The sequence below is a fragment of the Nomascus leucogenys genome, chromosome 19, assembly GCF_006542625.1.
Source record: "Nomascus leucogenys isolate Asia chromosome 19, Asia_NLE_v1, whole genome shotgun sequence".
Lineage (NCBI taxonomy): Eukaryota > Metazoa > Chordata > Mammalia > Primates > Hylobatidae > Nomascus > Nomascus leucogenys.
Window position 1 is genome coordinate 76,011,704 of NC_044399.1, and position 22,675 is coordinate 76,034,378.

At 52.7% G+C, this 22,675-nt stretch overlaps 1 protein-coding gene across 1 annotated transcript in view; it reads left to right on the forward strand.

Annotated features, from left to right (window-relative positions):
- Positions 1-6,688: 6,688 nt before the first annotated feature.
- Positions 6,689-22,675, forward strand: part of PITPNA (phosphatidylinositol transfer protein alpha) — a 44,908-nt gene continuing 28,921 nt past the window's right edge. Inside the window, exons 1-4 of the mRNA XM_030800375.1 lie at positions 6,689-6,971; positions 11,030-11,060; positions 16,985-17,130; positions 22,000-22,091. Of these exons, the coding sequence (XP_030656235.1) occupies positions 6,952-6,971; positions 11,030-11,060; positions 16,985-17,130; positions 22,000-22,091 (289 nt within the window). The 5' untranslated portion in view covers positions 6,689-6,951. The remainder of the gene's footprint in view (positions 6,972-11,029; positions 11,061-16,984; positions 17,131-21,999; positions 22,092-22,675) is intronic.

The window sequence follows — 22,675 nt, forward strand, 5'->3', positions numbered from 1 at the left end:
GCCAGGCTGCATTTGCTGGTTGATCTGCACTGCCATTTGAAGGAGTGTGGGAGGGCAGAGCAATGGGACTTTGGGGTGGGAAGACCAAGGCTGCTGGTGAATTCTGCTTATAAAGAAAGTCTCCTTGGATCACCTGAAATCAGAAGTTCGAGACTAGCCTGACCAACATGGTGAAACCCCATCTCTACTAAAAATACAAAAAGTAGCCAGGCATGGTGACGGGCAATCCCAGCACTTTGGGAGGCCAAGGCAGGCGGATCACAAGGTCAGGAGATCGAGACCATCCTGGCTAACAGGGTGAAACCTCGTCTCTACTAAAAATACAAAAAACGGCCAGGCACGGTGGCTCACGCCTGTAATCGTAGCACTTTGGGAGGCCGAGGTGGGCGGATCACAAGGTCAGGAGATCGAGACCATCCTGGCTAACACAGTGAAACCCCATCTCTACTAAAAATACAAAAAAATTAGCCGGGCGTGGTGGCGGGTGCCTGTAGTCCCAGCTACTCAGGAGGCTGAGGCAGGAGAATGGTGTGAACCCAGGAGGTGGAGCTTGCAGTGAGCCGAGATGGTGCTACTGCACTCCAGCCTGGGCGACAGAGCGAGACTCTGTCTCAAAAAATAATAATAATCATAATAATAAAATAAAATAAAAATACAAAAAATTAGCTGGGCGTGGTGGCGGGCGCCTGTAGTCCCAGCTACTCGGGAGGCTGAGGCAGGAGAATGGCGTGAACCCGGGAAGTGGAGATTGCAGTGAGCCGAGATCGCACCACTGCACTCTAGCCTGGGCAAGAGAGCAAGACCTTGTCTCAAAAAACAAAAAAGAAAGAAAGAGCCACAGCATAACCCCTGCAATGACACAGGGCAGTCAGACCTTGACCTCCGAGTGGGGAACATCCTGATGGAGACTGGGGGGCCTGGAAGTTGCAACCCCCATCTACAGGGACAGCCTTGACAAAGCTTCAACCGATTATTGTCATGTGGAATCGGCCAGATGTTACCAAATCTGATTTTTTTTTTTTTCTCAGAAGAAACTGGAGGCCAAGCGCGGTGGCTCACGCCTGTAATGCCAGCATTTCGGGAGGCCGAGACAGGCGGATCACCTGAGGTCAGGAGATCGAGACCATCCTGGCCAATATGGTGAAACCCCATCTCTACTAAAATACAAAAAATTAGCCAAGCGTGGTGCAGGCACCTGTAGTCTCAGATACTCAGGAGCTGAGGCAGGAGAATTGCTTGAACCCAGGAGGTGGAGGTTGCAGTGAGCCGAGATCATACCACTGCACTCCAGCCTGGGCAACAGAGCAAGACTCTGTCTTAAAAAAAAAAAAAAAGAAAAGAAGGAAAGGGAACTGGAACGACTGAATTTTATATAAAATATCCCCACTTTCTTTTCCTTTTTTTTTGAGTCAGGGTCTCCGTCGCCCAGTCTGGGGTCCAGTGGCATGGTCAAAGCTCCCCCTACCTTGAACTCCCAGGCTCAGGTGACCCTCCTACCTCAGCCACCTGTGTAGCTGGGACTACAGGTGCACGCCACCATGCCCAGCTAATTTTTTTGTATTTGTAGTAGACACCGGGTTTCACCGTGTTAGCCAGGATGGTCTCGATCTCCTGACCTCGTGATCCACCTGCCTCAGCCTCCCAAAGAGCTGGGATTACAGACGTGAGCCACTGTGCCCGGCCACACCCAGCTAATTTAAAAAAAAATTTTTTTTTTTTTTTTTGAGACGGAGTCTCGCTCTGTCGCCCAGGCTGGAGTGCAGTGGCTCGATCTCGGCTCACTGCAAGTTCCGCCTCCCGGGTTCATGCCATTCTCCTGCCTCAGCCTCCCAAGTAGCTGGGACTACAGGCGCCCGCCACCACGCCCGGCTAATTTTTTGTATTTTTTAGTAGAGACGGGGTTTCACTGTGTTAGCCAGGATGGCCTCGATCTCCTGACCTCGTGATCCGCCCGCCTCGGCCTCCCAAAGTGCTGGGATTACAAGCGTGAGCCAACGCGCCCGGCCTAAAAAATTTTTTGTAGAGATGTGGTCTCCCTATGTCGTCCATGCTGGCCTGGCCAACACTTCCCCGCCCCATGGGAGGAGCCGGGCAGCCAGGGTCACGTGCTTCTCTGTTCTTTGGCCTGCTGTCTGTCTCTCCACTAGAAAAAAAAAAATTCTTTGGGCGGGGCGCGGTGGCTCACGCCTGTAATCCCAGCACTTTGGGAGGCCGAGGCAGGGAGATCACGAGGTCATGAGATCGAGACCATCCTGGCTAACACGGTGAAACCCCATCTCTAGTAAAAATACAAAAAATTGGCCGGGTGTGGTGGCGGGCGACTGTAGTCCCAGCTACTGGGAGAGGCTGAGGCAGGAGAATGGCGTGAACCCCGGAGGCGGAGCTTGCAGTGAGCGGAGATTGTACCACTGCACTCCAGCCTGGACGACAGAGCGAGACTCCGTCTTAAAAAAAAAAAAAAGAGAGAAAAACATTCTTTGAAGGCTGGCGCATGCTCTGCCTTGGTCCCCACTCTACCCCCAGTGCCTAGAATCGTGCCTGGCATGGAATAGCTGCTCAATAAATATTTGGGGGACGAAGTTTAAAAAGAGAGAGGGAGAAATAAACAGAAAAGAAGCTAAAATACACTAAGGCTGGGAGAAGAGCAGAGCGGAAGATGGAAACAGTGAAATACAGTCTCCCCAGGACACCCAGAGATGGGTTACAGGGCTGGCTGTAACCGACGCAGTACCAAGGGCCAACCAGCCAGGGGAAGCCATGCTGAGGGCTGGAACCGTGAGATCCACAGACAGAATGATGAAAGGGCAGCCAGGTGCCGTGGCTCATGCCTGTCATCCCAGCACTTTGGGAGGCCGAGGCGGGGGGATCACTGGAGCCTAGGAGTTGGAGACCAGCCTGGCCAACATGGTGAAACCCCATCTCTACTAAAAATGCAAAAAATTATCCGGCGTGGTGGCGGGCGCCTGTAGTCCCCGTTACTCGGGAGGCTGAGGCAGGAGAATCGCTTGAATCTGGGAGGCAGAGTTTGCAGTGAGCTGAGACGGCACCATTGCACTCCAGCCTGGGCAACAAGAGTGAAACTCCATCTCAAAAAAAAAAAAAAAAAGAAAAAACAAAACAAAACAAAAGGAGGAAGGAGTGAGAGAGAGAGAAACAGACTGCGATAGAACACAGCACACACGGGAAAGGAGATAGCTGCAAAGAGACGATGAAACGCGGGGTCTTCTGGTTCACATCTATCATCCCAGCAATTTGGGAGGCCCAGCCAGGAGGATAGTTTGAAACCAGCCTGGGCAACATAATGAGACCTTGTCTCTAAAAAAAAAAAAAAAAAAAAAAAAAGGCCGGGCGTGGTGGCTCAAGCCTGTAATCCCAGCACTTTGGGAGGCCGAGGCGGGCGGATCACGAGGTCAGGAGATCGAGACCATCCTGGCTAACACGGTGAAACCCTGTCTCTACTAAAAATACAAAAAATTAGCCGGGCATGTTGGCGGGCGCCTGTAGTCCCAGCTACTCGGAGAGGCTGAGGCAGGAGAATGGCGTGAACCTGGGAGGCGGAGCTTGCAGTCAGCTGAGATCGCGCCACTGCACTCCAGCCTGGGTGACAGAGCAAGACTCCATCTCAAACAAACAAACAAACAAACAAATTGGCCAGGCACAGTGGCTCACGCCTGTAATCCCAGCACTTTGGGAGGCCGAGGCAGGTGGATCACGAGGTCAGGAGATCGAGACCATCCTGGCCAACACGGTGAAACCCCATCTCTACTAAAAATACAAAAATTAGCTGGGCGTGGTGGTGCGCGCCTGTAATCCCAGCTACTTGGGAGGCTGAGGCAGGAGAATCTCTTGAACCAGGGAGTCGGAACTTGCAGTGAGCCGAGATCACGACTGCACTTGAGCCTGGTGACAGAGCAAGACTCTGTCTCAAAATAAATAAATAAAATAAATAAATAAATAAAATAAAAAACAAAGACTGAGACCACAGGAAGTGGGAGAGAGGGGAAGGGAAAGGCCCAAAGAGAAGAGACGGGAAGAGAGGTAAAGGCGAGGCAGAAATGCAGAGAGCTCCGAGAAGTGAGACGAGTCATAAAGGGAGACAGAGATGTGAAGGGAGGGACAGAGAACAGAGAGAGAATGAGACAGGGAGACAGAGGTCCAGAGAGAGACAGCCTGGGAGAGACAGAGAGACACAAGTGAGAGACAGAGAGATACGAAAGGGACAGGAGAGACAGGAAGAGAGAGGGAGCTTGAGAAACAGGACAGACAGAGGGAGCAAGGCAAGGAGAGAGACAGAGATCCACGGCCCTGGACAGCTGCTTGTTTCTTTCCTCTGTCAAGCCTGGAGCATGCAGAAATGCAGAAGTAGGTTGTTTTGTTTTGTTTTGTTTTGTTTTGTTTTGTTTTGTTTTGGATACAGAGTCTTGCTCTATCCCCCAGGCTGGAGTGCAATGGCGTGATCTCGGCTCACTGCAACCTCTGCCTCACAGGTTCAAATGATTCTCCTGCCTCAGCCTCCCGAGGAGCTGGGACTACTGGCACACACCTCCATGCCTGGCTAATTTGTGCATTTTTTAGTAGAAACGGGGTTTCACCATGTGGGCCAGGCTGGTCTCGAACTCCTGATCTCAGGTGGTCCACCCACCTCGGCCTCCCAAAGTGCTGGGATTACAGGTGTGCGGCACCGTGACCAGCCTAGAGGTAGTTTTGAGGGGCAGGGGTGTCCATCCCTCCTTGTTCACAGCACCCTTTTCCCAATAATAATAATAATAATAATAATAATGAAATATGCCACTCACTGCACAAAGCTGCTTTATGTCCATTGCCTCATCCAAGGAGGCTCAGCAGCCCCATGACGCAGGTACTGGCATGTTCCCTATTTCCCAAGTGAAGAAGCTGAGACACAGAGAGGTTAAGTCACTTGCACAAGGTCACAGAGGTAGGAAGTGGAGGCCTGGGACTCCAAGGCAGCGGGAGTCTGTCTCCTGGGCGGGGCTGTTGGCTCACAGTGGGGCACAGCTGGAGAGTGGTGTGACCCCTGCCTCTAACCCCTATGGACACCTGCAGCAAACTTGCTATTGGAAAAGATGTAAAAAACATAACTCAAAATGTGAAAAAAAAATACATGGACCTTGCCTGGATACTGAACTTCTCTAAAGGAAACTATAGTATTTTTTTAGATTAGCAGGGAAATTAGAATATGAACTGGAGATGAGATAGCATCAGGAAATCATTATTAATTTTGTTAAGTATGACAATGGCATTATGCATTTGTAAGAAATATGCATATTTCTAGAATGTGCACTGTCACCTGGAGGGGCGAGATGACATGATGTCCAAGGTCGGCTTGTTTTTTATTTTTATTTTATTTTATTATTATACTTTAAGTTCTAGGGTACATGTGCACAACGTGCAGGTTTGTTACATATGTACACATGTGCCATGTTGGTGTGCTGCACCCATTAACTCGTCATTTATATTAGGTATATCTCCTAATGCTATCCCTCCCCCTTCCCCCGTCCCACAACAGGCCCCGGAGTGTGATGTTCCCCTTCCTGTGTCCAAGTGTTCTCATTGTTCAATTCCCACCTGTGAGTGAGAACATGCAGTGTTTGGTTTTCTGTCCTTACGATAGTTTGCTGAGAATGATGGTTTCCAGCTTCATCCATGTCCCTACAAAGGATATTAACTCATCCTTTTTTATGGCTGCCTAGTATTCCATGGTGTATATGTGCCACATTATCTGAGACTTTTTTTTTTTTTTTTTGAGACAGTCTAACTCTCACCAGGCTGGAGTGCAGTGACACGATCTTGGCTCGCTGCAACCTCTGCCTCCTGAATTAAAGTGATCCTCCTGCCTCACCCTCCCGAGTAGTTGGGACTACAGGCACGTGCCAACACACCCAGCTAATTTTTGTATTTTTAGTAAAGACGGGGTTTCACCATTTCGGCCAGGATGGTCTTGATCTCTTGACCTCGTGATCCGCCTGCCTCAGCCTCCCAAAGTGCTAGGATTATAGGCTTGAGCCACCGCGCCCGGCTGTGCCACATTTTCTTTATCCAGTCTGTCATTGATGGGCATTTGGGTTGGTTCTAAGTCTTTGCTATTGTGAATAGTGGTCGGCTTGTTTTTTTTGAGACAGAATCTCGCTCTGTCGCCCAGGCTGGAGTGTGGTGGCATGATCTCGGCTCACTGCAACCTCTGCCTCCAGGGTTCAAGCAATTCTCCTGCCTCAGCCTCCAGAGTAACTGAGATGACAGGCACATGCCACCACACTGAGCTAATTTTTGTTTTGGTAGAGATGGGGTTTTACCATATTGGCCAGGCTGGTCTCGAACTCCTGACCTCAGGTGACCCGCCCGCCTCGGCCTCCCAAGGTGCTGGGATTACAGCCGTGAGCCACCGCGCCCGGCTATTAATATTTTTTGAAACAACCTTTTCCTGGGTCTCAATTCGCTCAACCGGGGAGGCCCCCCAGCCAACACCCGCGTGCATCCGTGGCGGTTCACACCGAGGGCGCTGACGGACACCCTGGAGTCTGCTCCGCCTTCTGCCGGCTCTGGCCCTAGCCACGGGGCCCCACCTCGGAACCGACGCCGCCGCCGCGGCCCATTTAAGGACGGGAGGGCCGCCCTGGGAAGGCTCCGCCCCGCGTGACGTCAGCCCGCACCGCGGCGTGTGACGCTCTGGTTGCCGCAGAGACGCCCCGCCCCCGCGCGGCGCTGCGGAACCGGAGCTCCGGACGGCGTCGGCAGCGGCGCGAGAGGTGACGAGGCCGGGGCGGCAGGAGCCGGCGCGGCGACCGCGGCGAGGGCGGCGGGGACGGAGCAGACCACGACGAAGACGCACAGGCAGCCGGGCCGGGCCGGGCCACGGGGAGAGCGGCCGGCGGGCAGCGGGCGGGAGGCCGGGCGGGCCGCGGGCAGCGGGCAGCCTCCGAGCCGCGAAGCGACATGGTGCTGCTCAAGGAGTAGTGAGTGTCCGGCGGCCGTGCGGAAGCGGGGAGGAGGGAGGGTGGGGACGGCCGCCGGGGCGACGGCGCGGCGAGGGACGCAGGGCCCGGATGGACGGAGGGGCGGCAGGGACGGAGGGCGCCTGAGGCGGGCCCAGCGGGGATGGAGGGGATCCGGGGCGGGCGGCACCTGAGGCGGGGCCCACGGGGCACGGAGGGGCGGCCGGGGCGTGGAGGGGCAACCGGGGCATGGAGGGGCGGCGGGGCATGGAGGGGCGGCCGGGGCGTGGAGGGGCGGCCGGGGCGTTCGGCATCTGAGCCGGGGCCCACGGGACATGGACGGGCGGCCGGGACATGGAGGGGCCCATGGGCACGGAGGGGCAACCGGGACGGACGGCTCCTGAGGCGCCCCGCGGGCTCGGAGGCCCAAGTGGATCCCAGGAGAGGCCGGGGACAGCGAGGGCCAGGCCAGGCCCGAGACGGGGTCAGGGCAGGGAGAGCTGGCCCGGGACTGGGGGAGGCCGAGGGGACGCCGATCGCTGGGAGGGCCGTGGGGTCGCCCTGCGCGGGCCGAGGGCGCGGGCTCAGTCGGGACTGCAGGCGGCGCTGAGAGGCCTCGCGGCGGGCCGAGGAAGAGGCGCACCGGGGCAGGCAGGGCCTCCCGGCGGTGGGGAGGGGTGGAGAGCCGAACAGTCCACACGGAGAGCCGGGTGGGTGGGTCAGAGGCTCCGGGATGGAGTTGCGATGGGGATGGGGAGGAGTGGCCGCCTTAGGCATCGGGTGAGAGGTGGTGGTAAGTGGACACAGCAGGAGGACTAGGAAGTCAGGGCCCGGCTCGGGAGACAGGGGAAGGGTCTGAGAACATAAAGCAGAGGGGGCTGAGATGGGGACCGGAGTGACCGTGGTGCTCAAGCAGCAGATGCGGAAGAGAAGGCTTTTGGAACAAGCTTGGGATGACTACTTGGGACTTGGGGAGACTTGGGCGAGGAGGCCAGAAAATGTTGGGTAGGGTCCGAAGTGGAGAAGGCCAGGAAGTTACCAGGGGTCGAGGCTGGTCCGGAAAGAGAGTATGTTTGGACGGGTATACCTGTTGTTGGAGATGGGGGAGACCAGGGCAGGGGCAGCTTGTTTCTAGGGGATCCTCAGTCTTGGTGCAAAGAGGTGGGGAAATTCTTTGAGGAATTGAGGGGTCCGTGAAGCAGTGAACTGAGGAGAGATGGTGGAAGGGGTGGGGAGCTCTTGAGTAGTGAAGAGGGGTGCGTGGGAAACTGGTGACTTCTGGAAGGAGTTGCAGGATGACGGGTTTGCTCCTGAAATCCAGGGAACTGGGGGACAGGTGGAGATGTTGGGCGTGCTAAATCTTTCAAGTACAAGATGACCTATCGTTGAAGCTCAGGGTTCCAAGTAAACATCAGGAGACATTTTTCTCCCCAAAGAGGATAGATTGGATGTGTGTGTGTGTGTGTGTGTGTGTGCGCGCGCGCGCATGTGTGCACAGAATTTACAGTGAAACTGCTTTCCTGGAGGGAGGGCAAGTGGGCAGCATAGGGCCAGAAGCCCCAGGAGTGGGAGGTGGTCAAATAGCAACTTGTGGGGCGCTCTGGGCAGCCAGGCATGTGTGCAGAGGGTTCTTGCCACTTTGTCAGCGATGGCACTTTGACCATCCCCACCAGGCTGGCTCCTTGGAGGTGCTTAGGACATTCAGGACATAGAGTGGAGTTTGGGTAACAGAGGGAGCCGAGCTAAACACCTCATCTGAAGAGCATTATCTTGAGGCCTCATCCCCTCTGTTTCTTGACGTCCAGCCTGATGTTAATTCATCCAGGGCTGGGAGCTTTTCGTGGTGAGGAGGAAGAACTTTAGGATGCCAACAGGAGAACGTGGTGCACTTTGGATTTTAATCTTCAATGTCCAGACTGACAGGCTTTTCCCATCCTTCTGATTCTTTTTCCTGTTCCCAGATGAACCCTAGAATCTGTAGAAATCTGTGGTTTTGAAATGAAGGTCAGGCAGGGAAAGGAAGGGACCTTCAGAAGAGATCTGAGTGAGGTCTGAAGAGAGGCACTCCTTTCCCCTTCTTTGTTCTCCTCCCCTTGAAGCCTGCAAGGGAAAAGTCCAAGGTGCCGGAGATGCAGAGCCCGCCTGGCATCTGCGTTTCCTTCCTGCCCGACTTGTGCCGTGTGTGTGCATCCCTGGGCGGGGGACGGGGGAGGAGCAGGTGTGTGTGCATCCCTGGGCGGGGGACGGGGGAGGAGCAGGGGCATCCGAGGCACTGGGCTGTGGCTGCAGCGCTGCAGCTCTGGAAAGGGTGCGAGTGAAGGTCACATTAGAGTGAGCACTGCTCCAGGCCCAGCCCGGCAGCTCCTCTGTGGCCCTGTCCTTCGGAATTGTACCCTATTGCTGCCGAAGTGGTTTTGTTCCTGAGGAGCAAGGGGGCAGTGTCAGAGTGTGCAGCTGTCACGTCAGCAGCCTCCGCGCGTCCCGTCAGGAATTGGCCCATGGCATTCTCTTTTGGGGTGAGACTTGGTTCCCACCCAGCGTCTGCAGGTTGCCCCTGTTGATTTTTCCAACACTTCCTGTAACAGGATTCTGTTTCATTTGATTTCTGCAAAATCTTGGATGTGATTTTGACTGCTGTTCTTGAAGATAAAAGGCTTATTGTTTTCTAGGAAGTTTCTTCCGAGGGTGCAGGAATTCTGGCCTCCAAGTTGGGAGTATTTTTCTGCACCACTGGCTTTCTGCAATGGGAGGGGAGCCTCAGTGGCAGCGTGCAATAAACTGGGGGATTTATTATTTGAGTCACTCTGGAGGAAGGGAGTTGTTAGCAGGCAGTAAAGACTTGGAGCCCATTTTGGTTTTCCTGCTACTTTCGTGCTTGGTGTCTTGCCTTTGATGTGATGTTTTCCTCAGACCCCTCTGTGTCCCTCTTGCTTCCTGGGGGACCTTTGTGGAACTAGAAAACAGCTGTTTACTAGCCTGGAGCAAGGAGCCTGAGTGGTGAGCCCGCTGCATAAGGCAGGCACAGCAGCTCACGCTTCACCAATGCTTCACTAAACATGCAAGACACAAAAGGACCCAGAGGGCTCCAGCAAGGGTCTGGGGACCGAGCATCTAAGCTTGGGAACTGGCTGGACTTGTATGGGTAAAACCAAGAGGTTTTGTCTTAGCTCTCTCGCCTCACAGCTTTGAACTGGGGGTTGGCTCTTGGACTGCATTTCAAATGCAAGGCACCCGGAGAAGTGCTGCTAGCCCTAGTATGTCTGTGGGGTTCTGACCCTGGCGGAGACTTTGCCAGCCACGGCTTCTCCATCAGGTTACTGGTGGCATCTCCAGCGATTGGTGGTCATTGAGTTGGAGAAGAAGAAAATGATAAATTGGGATTCCTTTGGACAGCTCCTGGAGGTCAGGACATACGTTGAATGCCCTTTCGGTGGCTTTGTGGTAGCAGCTTGGATTGTAATATCCGGCCCTGAGCAGAGGTGCCTGGTGTGTGTTCTTAGGGTGATTAAGGCTTCAAGGGGTTTGGTCCCTTCCTGGCCTTTCCGCTGGAGGGCTGTTATTGGGAGGTTGGGTCCACAGAAATATAAGTCCCCAGGGCCTCTTGTTTGGGTCTGAATCCTCACCATGATAGGTCCTCCTGTGTTACCTGTCTTACTAGACTCACTGGCAAGTCTTGTTGGGGGGACAACTCATTGGCAAGTTTGGGTGAAGTTTGTCATCCATATGTCCAGTTCCGAATGTGAGGTAGAGGCCTGGGAAGTAGCTGGCGGGAAGACAGGTTTGGACTGAATCACAGGGTTCTAACTGGGATGCCTCCAAGGTACAGAGGGTCCTGTCCTCAGAGCACTAAGAGGGCCATTCTCTGTGGGGGGAGTTGTCACAGAGTTTAGTGTCTTACACCTCTAGGGCACAGAGGGTCCTATCCCCAGAGCACTCAAAGGGCCGTTCTCTGTGGGGTTTTCGTCACTGAGTTTAGTGTCTTACGCAATAGAATGCTGCCTGTTTTAGGATGATGCCTTAAAGAGCCTGGAGCAGATTGCACAGCCTAAAGTTGATACTCTCTTTTCCCTTTCTTATAGTCGAGTAATCCTGCCTGTGTCTGTAGATGAGGTAAGTCCTTTTACTTTCTGGTCCATAGTTGTGTGTAACTGTTTGTGACCATTGGCTAAGCTGGGCTCTGAGTGCTTATCCTGTTTATCCTGTTTATATAGTTTTCTTATTTGTTCTTTTTTTTTTTTTTTTGAGGCGGAGTCTCGCTCTGTTGCCCAGGCTGGAGTGCAGTGGCGCAATCTCGGCTCACTGCAAGCTCCACCTCCTGGGCTCACGCCATTCTCCTGCCTCAGCCTCTCCGAGTAGCTGGGACCACAGGCGCCCGCCACCATGCCCGGCTAATTTTTTGTGTTTTTAGTAGAGACAGGGTTTCACTGTGGTCTCGATCTCTTGACCTCGTGATCCGCCCGCCTCGGCCTCCCAAAGTGCTGGGATTACAAGCGTGAGCCACCGTGCCCAGCTCTTATTTGTTCTAACATAAATATTTCAACGTGAATTTCGTGGTGCCACTTTCAGTTGAAAAATGGCAGTTTGTATATCTGGGTAATTGTGTGCAACCTGCCCCAAAGCTGTTGGTATGCTGGATAACTTTGAGTAGAGACTAAACCAGCCCCTTTTATCTGCTGGGGCTGTGCATGTTTGGGGACACTTTTTTTTTTTTTTTTTTTTTTTTTTTTGAGACGGAGTCTTGCTCTGTCGCCCAGGCTGGAGTGCAGTGGTGCAATCTCGGCTCACTGCAAGCTCCGCCTCCCGGGTTCACGCCATTCTCCTGCCTCAGCCTCTCCGAGTAGCTGGGACTACAGGCGCTCGCCACCACGCCCGGCTAATTTTTTGTATTTTTAGTAGAGACGGGGTTTCACCGTGGTCTCGATCTCCTGACCTCGTGATCCGCCCGCCTCGGCCTCCCAAAGTGCTGGGATTACAAGCGTGAGCCACCGCGCCCAGCCTGTTTTTTTTTTGAGACTGAGTCTCACTCTGTCTCCCAGGCTGGAGTACTGTGGTGCGATCTCGGCTCACTGCAACCTCTGCCTCCTGGGTTCAAGCAATTCTCCTGCCTCAGCCTCCCAGGTAGCTGGTATTACAGGTGCCCACCACACCCGGTTAATTTTTGTGTTTTTAGTAGAGATGGGCTTTCACCATGTTGACCAGGCTGGTCTCAAACTCCCGACCTCAAGTGATCCGCCCTCCTCAGCCTCCCAAAGTGCTGGGATTACAGGCGTGAGCCACCACACCCGGCCAGGGACACATTATTGATGGGATCAAGTGTGTGCATTTCTGGGACCTCCATGACTTGGCTGGCAAGTGTGCATGGCTGTTTCTGGTTGCGCAGCAAACCAGCAGGGCAGGAAATCTCTTGAGGCCCTCCCTAGCCACAATAGGTGACTGCTGGAAAGACCAAGACACAGAACCCTCCTTTTACGGAGGGCAGGGAATAACACATAGGCTTGGCTTGCCCTCTGTCCTTTTATGGTTCCTGGGTCTGACATCCTTGTATGTGGGGATGTGGCAGCAGGATTTGCTATAAGACGGTTCATAGGCCATGCTGACTCAGAGTCAGTCTCTTGGACAACAGAAAACTGTCACGGAACCTCCCTTGTCTCATTCTTTGAATTTCTTTCACTCTCCTCTCCTGGTGCAGCCTTGTTCTTTGCTTCCTTCTGAAGTCACAGCCCCACCCCGCCCCAGCTTCCAGTTAAACTCGAGTTTGGGTGAGGTTCGTCAGCCAGTATAGTGCCTCCAGTCACTGGGCTCCGTCTCTCTTTCCTGCAGTGTCAGCATGAAGCTCCTGTGATAACTTCCACTCTGTTCCAAATATGAACTGGACCTTTGAAAAATGAAATCAGGCCAACAGAGCCTGCAGCACATTTAGCTGAGACAGACATCCAGGCTTGTTGGCCCCCGAGAGGGGTGGGCAGACGCTGGCCCTTTAGAGGACTGCCTCCAGGGCTGGGCTGCATATCTGATAAGAGCTGTGGGGACCTGGGGAGGGGCCAGAAGTGGTCCTTGACCGTGATCTGGGGGTTCTGGGAAGGGCAGAAAAGAGAAACAAGACTGGGGAACTTGGGAACCAGGGAAAATGAGGGAATGGCTGGGTAGATGGCTCTGATCCCTGTAGGCACTGGGGATGTACCTGGGGCCTGCGAACTAGGTGCCTGGGCTGACAGGTGTTGGCTTGGGAGGGTCTTGCTAACCCACCTGCTTTGGCCATGCTGTCTTTATTTTTTTTGGGTCTCACTCTGTTGTCCAGGCTGGTCTTGCCTCAAGCAGTCCTCCTGCCTCAGCCTCCCAGAGTGCTGGGATTACAGACATCAACCACTTCACCCAGCCTGTGCTGTCTTTATTGAAAATAGCAAGCAATGATTTTCCAAACCAGAAGGCCAAGCAGGAAAGCGCAGCGCGTCCCTTGCCCTCAAACTCAGCTCCTGGGGAGGTGTCCAGTGACGTCCTCTCTGCTGTACAGGATGATCCCACCCCAGTTGTTAGGAAGATGTGCCCCAGGAACTCGGGATGTCCTCAGCGTGGTGATTAGGGGTGAAATGGATCCTTTGTAGGGAGTTTCTTGATGGAACGAAGGGCGGGAGTGTCTCTGAGAAGTGCTGCAGACCAAGGAGGGCCAGCCTGTCCTGGAGCGCCTGAGGCTGTTCTTGGATTAAGGCTGAAGGGCCAGACACTGATGGCTTACGGCGGGGCCAAGACTGGAAGGAAAGGGGAACTTCCACCTTGAGAGCATCCACTGGTGGCGGGTTTTCGCTTGTGATGGTTTTTCTGCAGCATTGAGGAAGTGGTGGGCGGAGTTGAGTAATCAGAGCGGCAAGTCTAAGCAGAAGCTTGGGAAGTGAGTGCTGATCAGGATTCAACTGTCTGCCTGGCAGTGGCCAGCCCGTTCTCAGCAAGAAACCATTGACAAGAAAGTACCACGTGGCCTGGGTAGGGTTGAAGCGGAATTTAGTTTCAGAGAATTAGAAAAATCTCGGAGGGGAAGGCCGAAGAAGAAGCAAGTCAGGATCAGCCTTCTCAGTCTTTGTCAGTAACCCCATCCTGACTCACAGTTCCTATGGGAACAGCTCAGCATCATGTGACTGGTGGACTCACTTCCTAAATTGGAGGCCATGACTTGAGACCCTTGCAGTTTTCTGATTTAGGGGGAAAATGAAGAAAGAGAAAGAGAAGGTCATGCCTTTGTAATCATTCTGATGGCCTGCATCAATATTTTGGGGGCAGAATTAGCTTCTGGGTGGCCAGAGCCTTTGGTCTAACCCTGAGTGTCTAGGCATTGTGCGGCAGAGCGAGAAAGCCCTGGCTGTTTGACGTGGGTGTGTCCACCAGTGCTTCCTGGCACAGGTCGGCCGGGCTGCTTCACTTCTTGTTTCCAGAGATTTATGGCACCATACCCTGTCTGGTACCCAGCCTGATAGGGCCACGTTGGTGGGACCAAAGCTGTACTGTTGTTTATGACGTGCTTCATGTCAGTATTGCAGGCCCACCCACTGGGCTCCCCCTCCCAGATTGCCAAAGTGGTGGAGTCTGTTTTTCTTAGTTGAATGTCTTAGTTCTTTGGGACAAGTGAACAGATCTCAAGAGCAAGGAACATCATCGTAGGTCTGAGGAGGCTAGAGTCCCAGTCTTGGAGTTTTTTTAAATCTGATTAAATGATCTGACCCCCCCACTACTATCTCTGCCCCATCCGAGTCTGGCTGCTTTCCCAGGGGGCAGAGCAGCTGTGCCAAAAGGAACTCTAACGTGAAAAGCGCCCTTCACTTGTAGCCTATGCAGGCCAGTCTTGCTTACCCCTTTAGATTAACAAAACTGCCTTCACATGTCCCATTGGGATTAAAGGATCAGAATATCAAGAGAGATTAAAGGGGGAAGATGCCAGCCAACAGGCTGATCCTCTTAGAACCTGCCCTCTGATTCCTGCAGCTGAAGAGAAACCAAATGAAGGCGATTAGTCTCTGCCTGGGGGCCCCCTTCCCAAGTGGTACCACTAGCCGGGAACCTCGCCCCTCCACCAGGCCCCCTCTCCCCAGCCTGTCCTTTAGGATTGCTGAGTCAGCGGTTAGATGTTCTTACAGCTCTTCTCTGAAACGGAGCTACTGCTCCTCCTTAGGCACCCCTGGCTCAGCCAAGCGCTGACCCACTTGACGGGTTTTCATGTGTGCCTAGCCAGGTGGTGGACTTGGAAAGGCACAGGGACAGTTTGGGGCTCCAGGGGGGCATTGAGGCAGCACTGATGCAGCTTAGGATTAGCAAGGTCAAGGTGACTGGCTTTCACCCAAATGTTCCTCTTGATGGATTTCACTGAGCCTCGATTGCTGCCCCTTTTCATGGCATTTTGTTCTGGGATTTTGCTTTGAAAGTTAGGGCTGTTTCAGCCTTGCAGTGAGCAGTGAATTGTCCTGGTCCTCTGCTTCACCTTCCAGATTTTGCCCAGAAATTTCCCTGCAGTGCTTAGGAAGCTGCCTGGTAGAGCAGGTTTCTAAGTTTGAGGTGAAGCAGCTCTGGAAGCTGCCTCTGTTCCTTGCTGTTGCAGGCAGTGATTTTAAGCAGCAGTTGCCTAGAGATACATCCTTTCCGTTTTAATCTCAAAGAGAGAAAAACCCAGTCCCTATAATCCCAGCTACTTTGGAGGCTGAGGCAGGAGAATCACTTGAATCCAGGAGGCGGAGGTTGCAGTGACCTGAGATCGCACCATTGCGCTCCAGCCTGGCGACAGAGCAAGACTCTGTCTAAAAAAAAAAAAAAAAATAGAGAAACACCCTTGTCTTCCCCCCGGGGGTACCAGGAGTTGAGCATAGAGCTCGAGGAAACCCTTTGTCCCCCCTCCACCCCCCAGCATGTTGAGTAATCCCGTAGCTTTTTTCCTTTTTCTCATATTCCTTAAGCAGTCATGCCTGATTAGCAAGGGCAGTGGTAGGAAAGACACATCCGTTGCTGTAGACATACCTTCCCGCCTCAAATGTTGCTGTTCATTTTTTTTTCACCTTGTTTTCTCCTCTGGACAGCTTCTCAGAGAAGAAGGCAGAAGGGCTAAGTCTGGGCACTGCCTAGGTCATTGGCCCATCCTGAAGGGGTCAGAGGAGGCCAATCATGTTGACTGGTGACTTGACAGGGTGGCATGTGACCCAAATAAAGGAAAACTAGGCTTTTGCCATGTAGAAAGTGCCAACACAGAGGGTGCACCCAGCTGGCACAGACTGTGCGGCAGGAATCTGTAATATCTCATGTGGGAAGCAGGAATACTTGCTTGGCCCCACCAGGAATCTGGAAAACGTCAAGAGGTTTCATTGCCTGAAAGAGCTACTTGCGGGGTGAGGAGAGGCCTAACACTAGAGCAGAAGCAAGTAGATGAGTCAGTTTTACAACAGAGGTGGTGGATTTCACAGAGCGCTGAGCACCTTTCTTTGACGAGAAATCATGCCTTAGGATCTATTTAAATGAGTGAGATCAAGTGATTCTAGCAACCACCCTAGATCTTCTGGGGTCTTAATACCAGAAGCAGGTTTAGCACAAAAGCTCCTTTGGACTCTAATCTGTTTTCTGCATGGTGGTGTGAGGTTAAGTAGATTCACCTGCCTCTTTAAATCCTGACGGACTGGCTGGGAACGGTGGCTCATGCTTATAATCTCAGCATTTTGGGAGGCCAAGGTGGGAGGATGGCTTGAGACCAGGAGTTTGAGACCAGCCTGGGCAACATAGCAAGACGCTGTCTCTACCAAAAAAATAAATAAATATAAATAAACCCTGATGGATGATGTGAAAATGAGAAGGGTGAACTAAACATGTCTGATGGGTCAAGAGGGGCCATGGAGCAGCACTGTCAGTTGCTTTGGGTGGATTTGGGCAAGGCCTGATGTGAAACTCCAGAACGAGCTCCTGCATGAGGAGACCCAGGGAGATCCAATTAGACACTTACTGGCAGCTGGATTATGTGTAACCATTGAGAAGGTCTGTGTTGAGAATAACATCTGTCTCTGTTCCTTTAGTATCAAGTGGGGCAGCTGTATTCTGTGGCTGAGGCCAGTAAAAATGAAACGGGTGGTGGCGAAGGCGTGGAGGTCCTGGTGAATGAGCCCTACGAGAAGGACGGTGAGAAAGGCCAGTACACACACAAGATCTACCACCTGCAGAGGTACGCAGCGCGGGCGGTGGGGCCGGATGCTGGCTTTCGTGTGTGTATCAATGAGTGTTATTTCCTTTATTGTTTTATATAGATGGGATTATACCAATTGTTATATCCTAACAATTAATAGTTATATGCTGACTATACAAATGTTATACTCACATTTATATAGATGGGAATATACTATTCTTTTTTTTTTTGTTACTTATCAAGGCCTCCTCTCTCAGCCTATTCTGTCTGCCTCGGTCTCCGAAGTCCATGCAGGATTCACAGTATCATGGGGTACAGATGTGCTATAGGTTGTTTAACCCTCCTGTCTTGACGCATATTTCTAGTCATTTCCAGATGCCTACATCATCCATTAAAGGCCTCCAGAGGAGGCCGTGTACATCTTCTGATGTACTTGTATATGCAGATTTTTAGCAAGTATTCCTAAAATTGAATTCCTAGAATTGCTGGGCTGATAGGGTTTTAAATTCTGATTTTGTGAAATCGGTTGCTAGGGAAATTTTGGTACCTCTCTTTGGGTCAAAGGCATTAGTATTTTTAAATGAAGCTTGAACCGATTTGTGTACTGGAATCCATATCAAACTACACAAATTTGCTAAATCCCTAACCAAAACAGTAATGTTTCAGCAAACTGTGAGCAGACCCAAAGGGCGCTGATGATGTTAATCATACATCAGCGTGAATGGAAGTCAAACCAAGCTAGTTTTAGAGGCTATCCAGAACTGGTAAAGGTAAACCCGAATCTTTTTGAAAATTGTGATAAAGTACACATAACATAAAATTCACCATTTTCACCATTTTTACGTGTACAGTTCGGTGACATGAAGTCCACACTGCTGTGAAACTGAAACCTGGATCTTAATTTCTAGTCTCTAAACCGAACTGAAATCAATTGACTTTCATTTGGTAAAAGCCCCACCTCACTGTGGTCTGTCACTTTGATGGTGTCAGAGGGTCCAGGACCTCAGTGCCGGGGTGCGAGGAGAGCAGCGCTGTGCAGTGGGGATGAGTCTCACCATCACCCAGTCTCCTGGCCAGAGGGTGCAAGACCTCAGTGCCAGGGTACGAGGAGAGCAGTGCTGTCCAGCGGGGAGGAACCTCACCATCACCCAGTCTCCTCGCCAGCACACTTTTTCTCTATGTCTCGTTTTGCTCCTCCTCTGGTATTTGTATTTCTTAAAGAGGATTTTGAAAAGAGATGGTGAAGTTGGTATTTTAGGTAGAAGATACCAAAACTAAGTTGGTCCAACCAAACTGACAGAGACGAGGTCTCTACGTATAAAAGATGGAACCTGGCCGGGTGCTTTATGGGCTGACGCCTGTAATCCCAGCACTTTGGGAGGCCGAGGCGGACGGATCACTTGAGGTCAGGGGTTTGAGACCAGCCTGGGCAACGTGACGAGACTCCATCTCTACAAAAAATAAACAAAATTAGCCAGGTGTGGTGGCGAGTGCCTGTAGTCCTGTCTACTCAGGAGGCTGAGGTGGAAGGATCACCTGAGCCTAGGAGGTCAAGGCTGGAGTGAGCCATGGTCACGCCACTGTACTCCAGCCTGGGCCACAGAGATCCTGCCTGTCTCTTTTTTTTTTTTTTTTTTTGAGACAGAGTCTTGCTCTGTCCCCCAGGCTGGAGTGCAGTGGCGCGATCTCGGCTCACTGCAAGCTCCGCCTCCCGGGGTTCACGCCATTCTCCTGCCTCAGCCTCCCGAGTAGCTGGGACTACAGGCGCCCGCCACCACGCCTGGCTAATTTTTTGTATTTTTAGTAGAGACGGGGTTTCACCCTGTTAGCCAGGATGGTCTCGATCTCCTGACCTCGTGATCCGCCCGCCTCGGCCTCCCAAAGTGCTGGGATTACAGGCTTGAGCCACCGCGCCCGGCCCCTGCCTGTCTCTTAAAAAAAAAAAAAAAGGAAAAGAAAGAAAAGGCCAGCAGTGACTGCCACCACTACCTCTCCCCGTGGTGACAAGAGAAGCTTTACTGTGTCAGCCATCTGGCTGCCCAAAGCAGAAAGCACAGCTCCCCCGCAACACTCTCAGGCGCCCTTCGTGTCCCATCAGGTCCCGCTGACTCCACCCCCAACACTCCCGCGCCCTTCCCCCCCCCCCCCCCCCCCCCCCCCCCCCCCCCCCCCCCCCCCCCCCCCCCCCCCCCCCCCCCCCCCCCCCCCCCCCCATCCCGCTGACTCCACCCCGCAACACTCTCACGCGCCCTTCGTGTCCCATCAGGTCCCGCTGACTCCACCCCGCAACACTCTCACGCGCCCTTCGTGTCCCATCAGGTCATGACTCCATCTCCTGGGTGTCTCCAGCATGTCCCTTCCTTGCCACCTCTTGCCTGGATTACTACAGCAGCTTCTAACGAGTCTCCCTACCTTCCAGTTCTCAGCACCGCTTCAAGTGTTCAGTCTGGATGTTCTGTCACTCCCAGAGCCAAAACTGCCGACGGCTTCCCTTTGCCTTCAGGATGAAGTCCATGCTGTCTGACATAACTTATAGGACCTTTTAGCCAGCCTGGGCAACATAGCAAGACCCCATCTCTGCCAGAAAATACAAAAATGAGCCAGGCATAGTGGTGTGCACCTGTAGTCCCAGCGACTTGGGAGGCTGAGGCGGGAGGATTACCTGAGCCCAGGAGGTCAAGGCTGCCAGTGAGCCATGATCACACCACTGCACTCCAGCCTGGGCCACAGAGTGAGACCCTGTCTCAAAAAAAAAAAAAAAAAAAAAAGAAAATCTTTTAGGATCCAGCTTCAAGTGTCTCCTTGAATTCCCCACCTTGTACCTGCACAGGTTACGCTGAACTTCTCCCTCTCTTCTCCAGCTTTTCCCACCCCACTCCCATCTGTCTCTTAGCTTAGCCCCACTCTGTGTCCCATGTGTTGGTTCATGCTGACTTTCCCTGCAGAGCCTTCCTGGTGCACTGCGTGTCCCCGCCTGTGTTCTCACAGCACTCCGCCACCCAGGGCCCTGTGCCGACCTCATTATGGCACGAATTTACGGTGTTGTGCTTGGCCCTTGTCTAGTTACGTGCCCCAGTAGACCGGAAACTCCTTGAGGGTGGGGGCCACATCTGTTTGGTTTCTCTGTGTGTCCCCCTGCCTGGACCTAGAAATACTCCCCTGAATTGGGATGGCAGTGAGTTCTTGAATCACAGAGGTCGGCCCAAGTGCTCCAGGTTAGCGCTCTGCTCTAGTTAGCTCTTCTTTCTTAGGCCTGAGGCACTAAAGCTGATGAGGTTGCCAGAGCTTGCCAAAGACTGGATAGATTATCTGTTAGAAACCAAGGACGGCTGGGCGCGGTGGCTCACGCCTGTAATCCCCGCACTTTAGGAGGCTGAGGCGGGCAGATTGCCCGAGGTAAGGAGTTTGAGACCAGCCTGGCCAACATGACAAAACCCCATCTCTACCAAAAATACAAAAATTAGCTGGGCATAGTGGCGCATGCCTGTAGTCCCAGCTACTTAGGAGGCTGAGGAAGAAGAATTGCTGGAACCCAGGAGATGGAGGTTGCAATGAGCTGAGATCGCGCCACTGCACTCCAGCCTGGCGACAGAGCAAGGCTCTATCTCAAAAAAAAAAAAAAAAAAAAGGAAAAGGAATATATGTACTATATTCATTTTAATTTAAAAAAATTTTTCTAGGCCAGGCACAGTGGCTCACGCCGCTGTAATCCCAGCACTTTGGGAGGCTGAGGTGGGCAGATCACGAGGTCAGGAGATTGAGACCATCCTGGCTAACACGGCGAAACCCTGTCTCTACTAAAAATACAAAAAATTAGCCGGGCGTGGTGGCGGGAACCTGTAATCCCAGCTACTCGGGAGGCTGAGGCAGGAGAATCTCTTGAACCCAGGAGGAGGAGCTTGCGGTGAGCCGAGATCGCGCCACTGCACTCCAGCCTGGGTGACACAGCAAGACTCTGTCTAAAAAAAAGATTCTCTATGTTTTCCTACTCCGTCAAACCACTCACCCACCAAAAAAAAAAAAAAAAAAAGGGGGCTTATACTATACATGTTGTTCTGTAACCTGAGATAAGAATTGAGTAGAAGAGGCCGGGCACGGTGGCTCACGCCTGTAATCGCAGCACGGCGGGAGGCTGAGGTGGGTGGATCACGAGGTCAGGAGTTCAAGACCAGCCTGGCCAACATGGTGAAACCCTGTCTCTACTAAAAATACAAAAATTAGCTGGGCGTGGTGGCGCATGCCTGTAATCCCAGCTACTCAAGAGGCTGAGGCAGGAGAATCGCTTGAACTGGGACCCAGGAGGTGGAGGTTGCAGTGACCCGAGATCGCAGCACTGCACTCCAGCCTGGTCAAGAGAGGGAGACTCCATGTCAAACAAACAGAAACAAACAAAAAGAATTGAGTAGAAGAAAATATTTTGTCCTAGGAGGCAAATGGTTCTAGGCCCTCCTGGCCTCTCAGAGCTGGTGAAAGCAGATCAGATAATCCTGGATCCCAAACCCAAGTTAGTCGGCCAGTCACCCTGGCCCTAAACCGAGACTGGTTCGTGCTTGGAGGCATCTCCTTTGTGTGTTGTTCTCGCACCTTGTAGTATAATGCCCTGGGCCCAGCGGGCTCTGGAAAAATGTGTAATGCTGATGGAAGGGGTGATAAGCCACAGCAGGTAGCCTGGGGTCTCCTGTGCGGTCCTGTTTCTGGTGGCTGGTGGGGAACGTTGTGGGTGCGTGTTAGGAGCCAGCCAAGGTGGGGTGTCAGGCTCTCATACGTAACTTCTCACTCCCACCAGTAACCTGCTTATCTCATGGAAACTTGCTTGTCAGCTCCCCATGAAGAAGCTGGATCTGAAAAACCTCTTGTCTCCTTTCTCTCTTCCATTTCTCTTTATAACCTTTTTTTTTCCCGCTATAGCAAAGTACCCATGTTTGTTCGAATGCTGGCCCCAGAGGGAGCCCTGAATATACACGAGAAAGCGTGGAATGCCTACCCTTACTGCAGAACCGGTGAGTGCAGCTGTGGCCACATTGGCCAGGCGGGGGAGCGGGCAGCAGGGCTTTGTGTCCCACCTGCATGTTCCGGATTAGACCAGGGAAAGGCTCAGGCTGGGGCCCCTTCAGGCTGATGGTGGGTATCAGTGCTGTGTCCAGCACAAGTTGGTGGACAGCAGGGCGGGAAGCACCGGTTGTCACGGCCTGAGAGCACAGAGCCAGTCTCTCACTTGGGGATGCTGCAATTTTGATTATTGTTATTCATTATAACATTTTAGTATATTTTTCTAGTCATTTTCTTTTTTTTTTTTTTTTTTTTTTTTTTGAGACGGAGTCTCGCTCTGTCGCCCAGGCTGGAGTGCAGTGGCACAATCTCGGCTCACTGCCATCTCCGCCTTCCAGGTTCACACCCTTCTCCTGCCTCAGCCTCCCGAGTAGCTGGGACTACAGACGTCTGCCACTACGCCTGGCTAATTTTTTGTATTTTTAGTAGAGATGGGGTTTCACCGTGTTAGCCAGGATGGTCTCGATCTCCTGACCTCGTAATCCGCCCGCCTCGGCCTCCCAAAGTGCTGGGATTACAGGTGTGAGCCACTGCG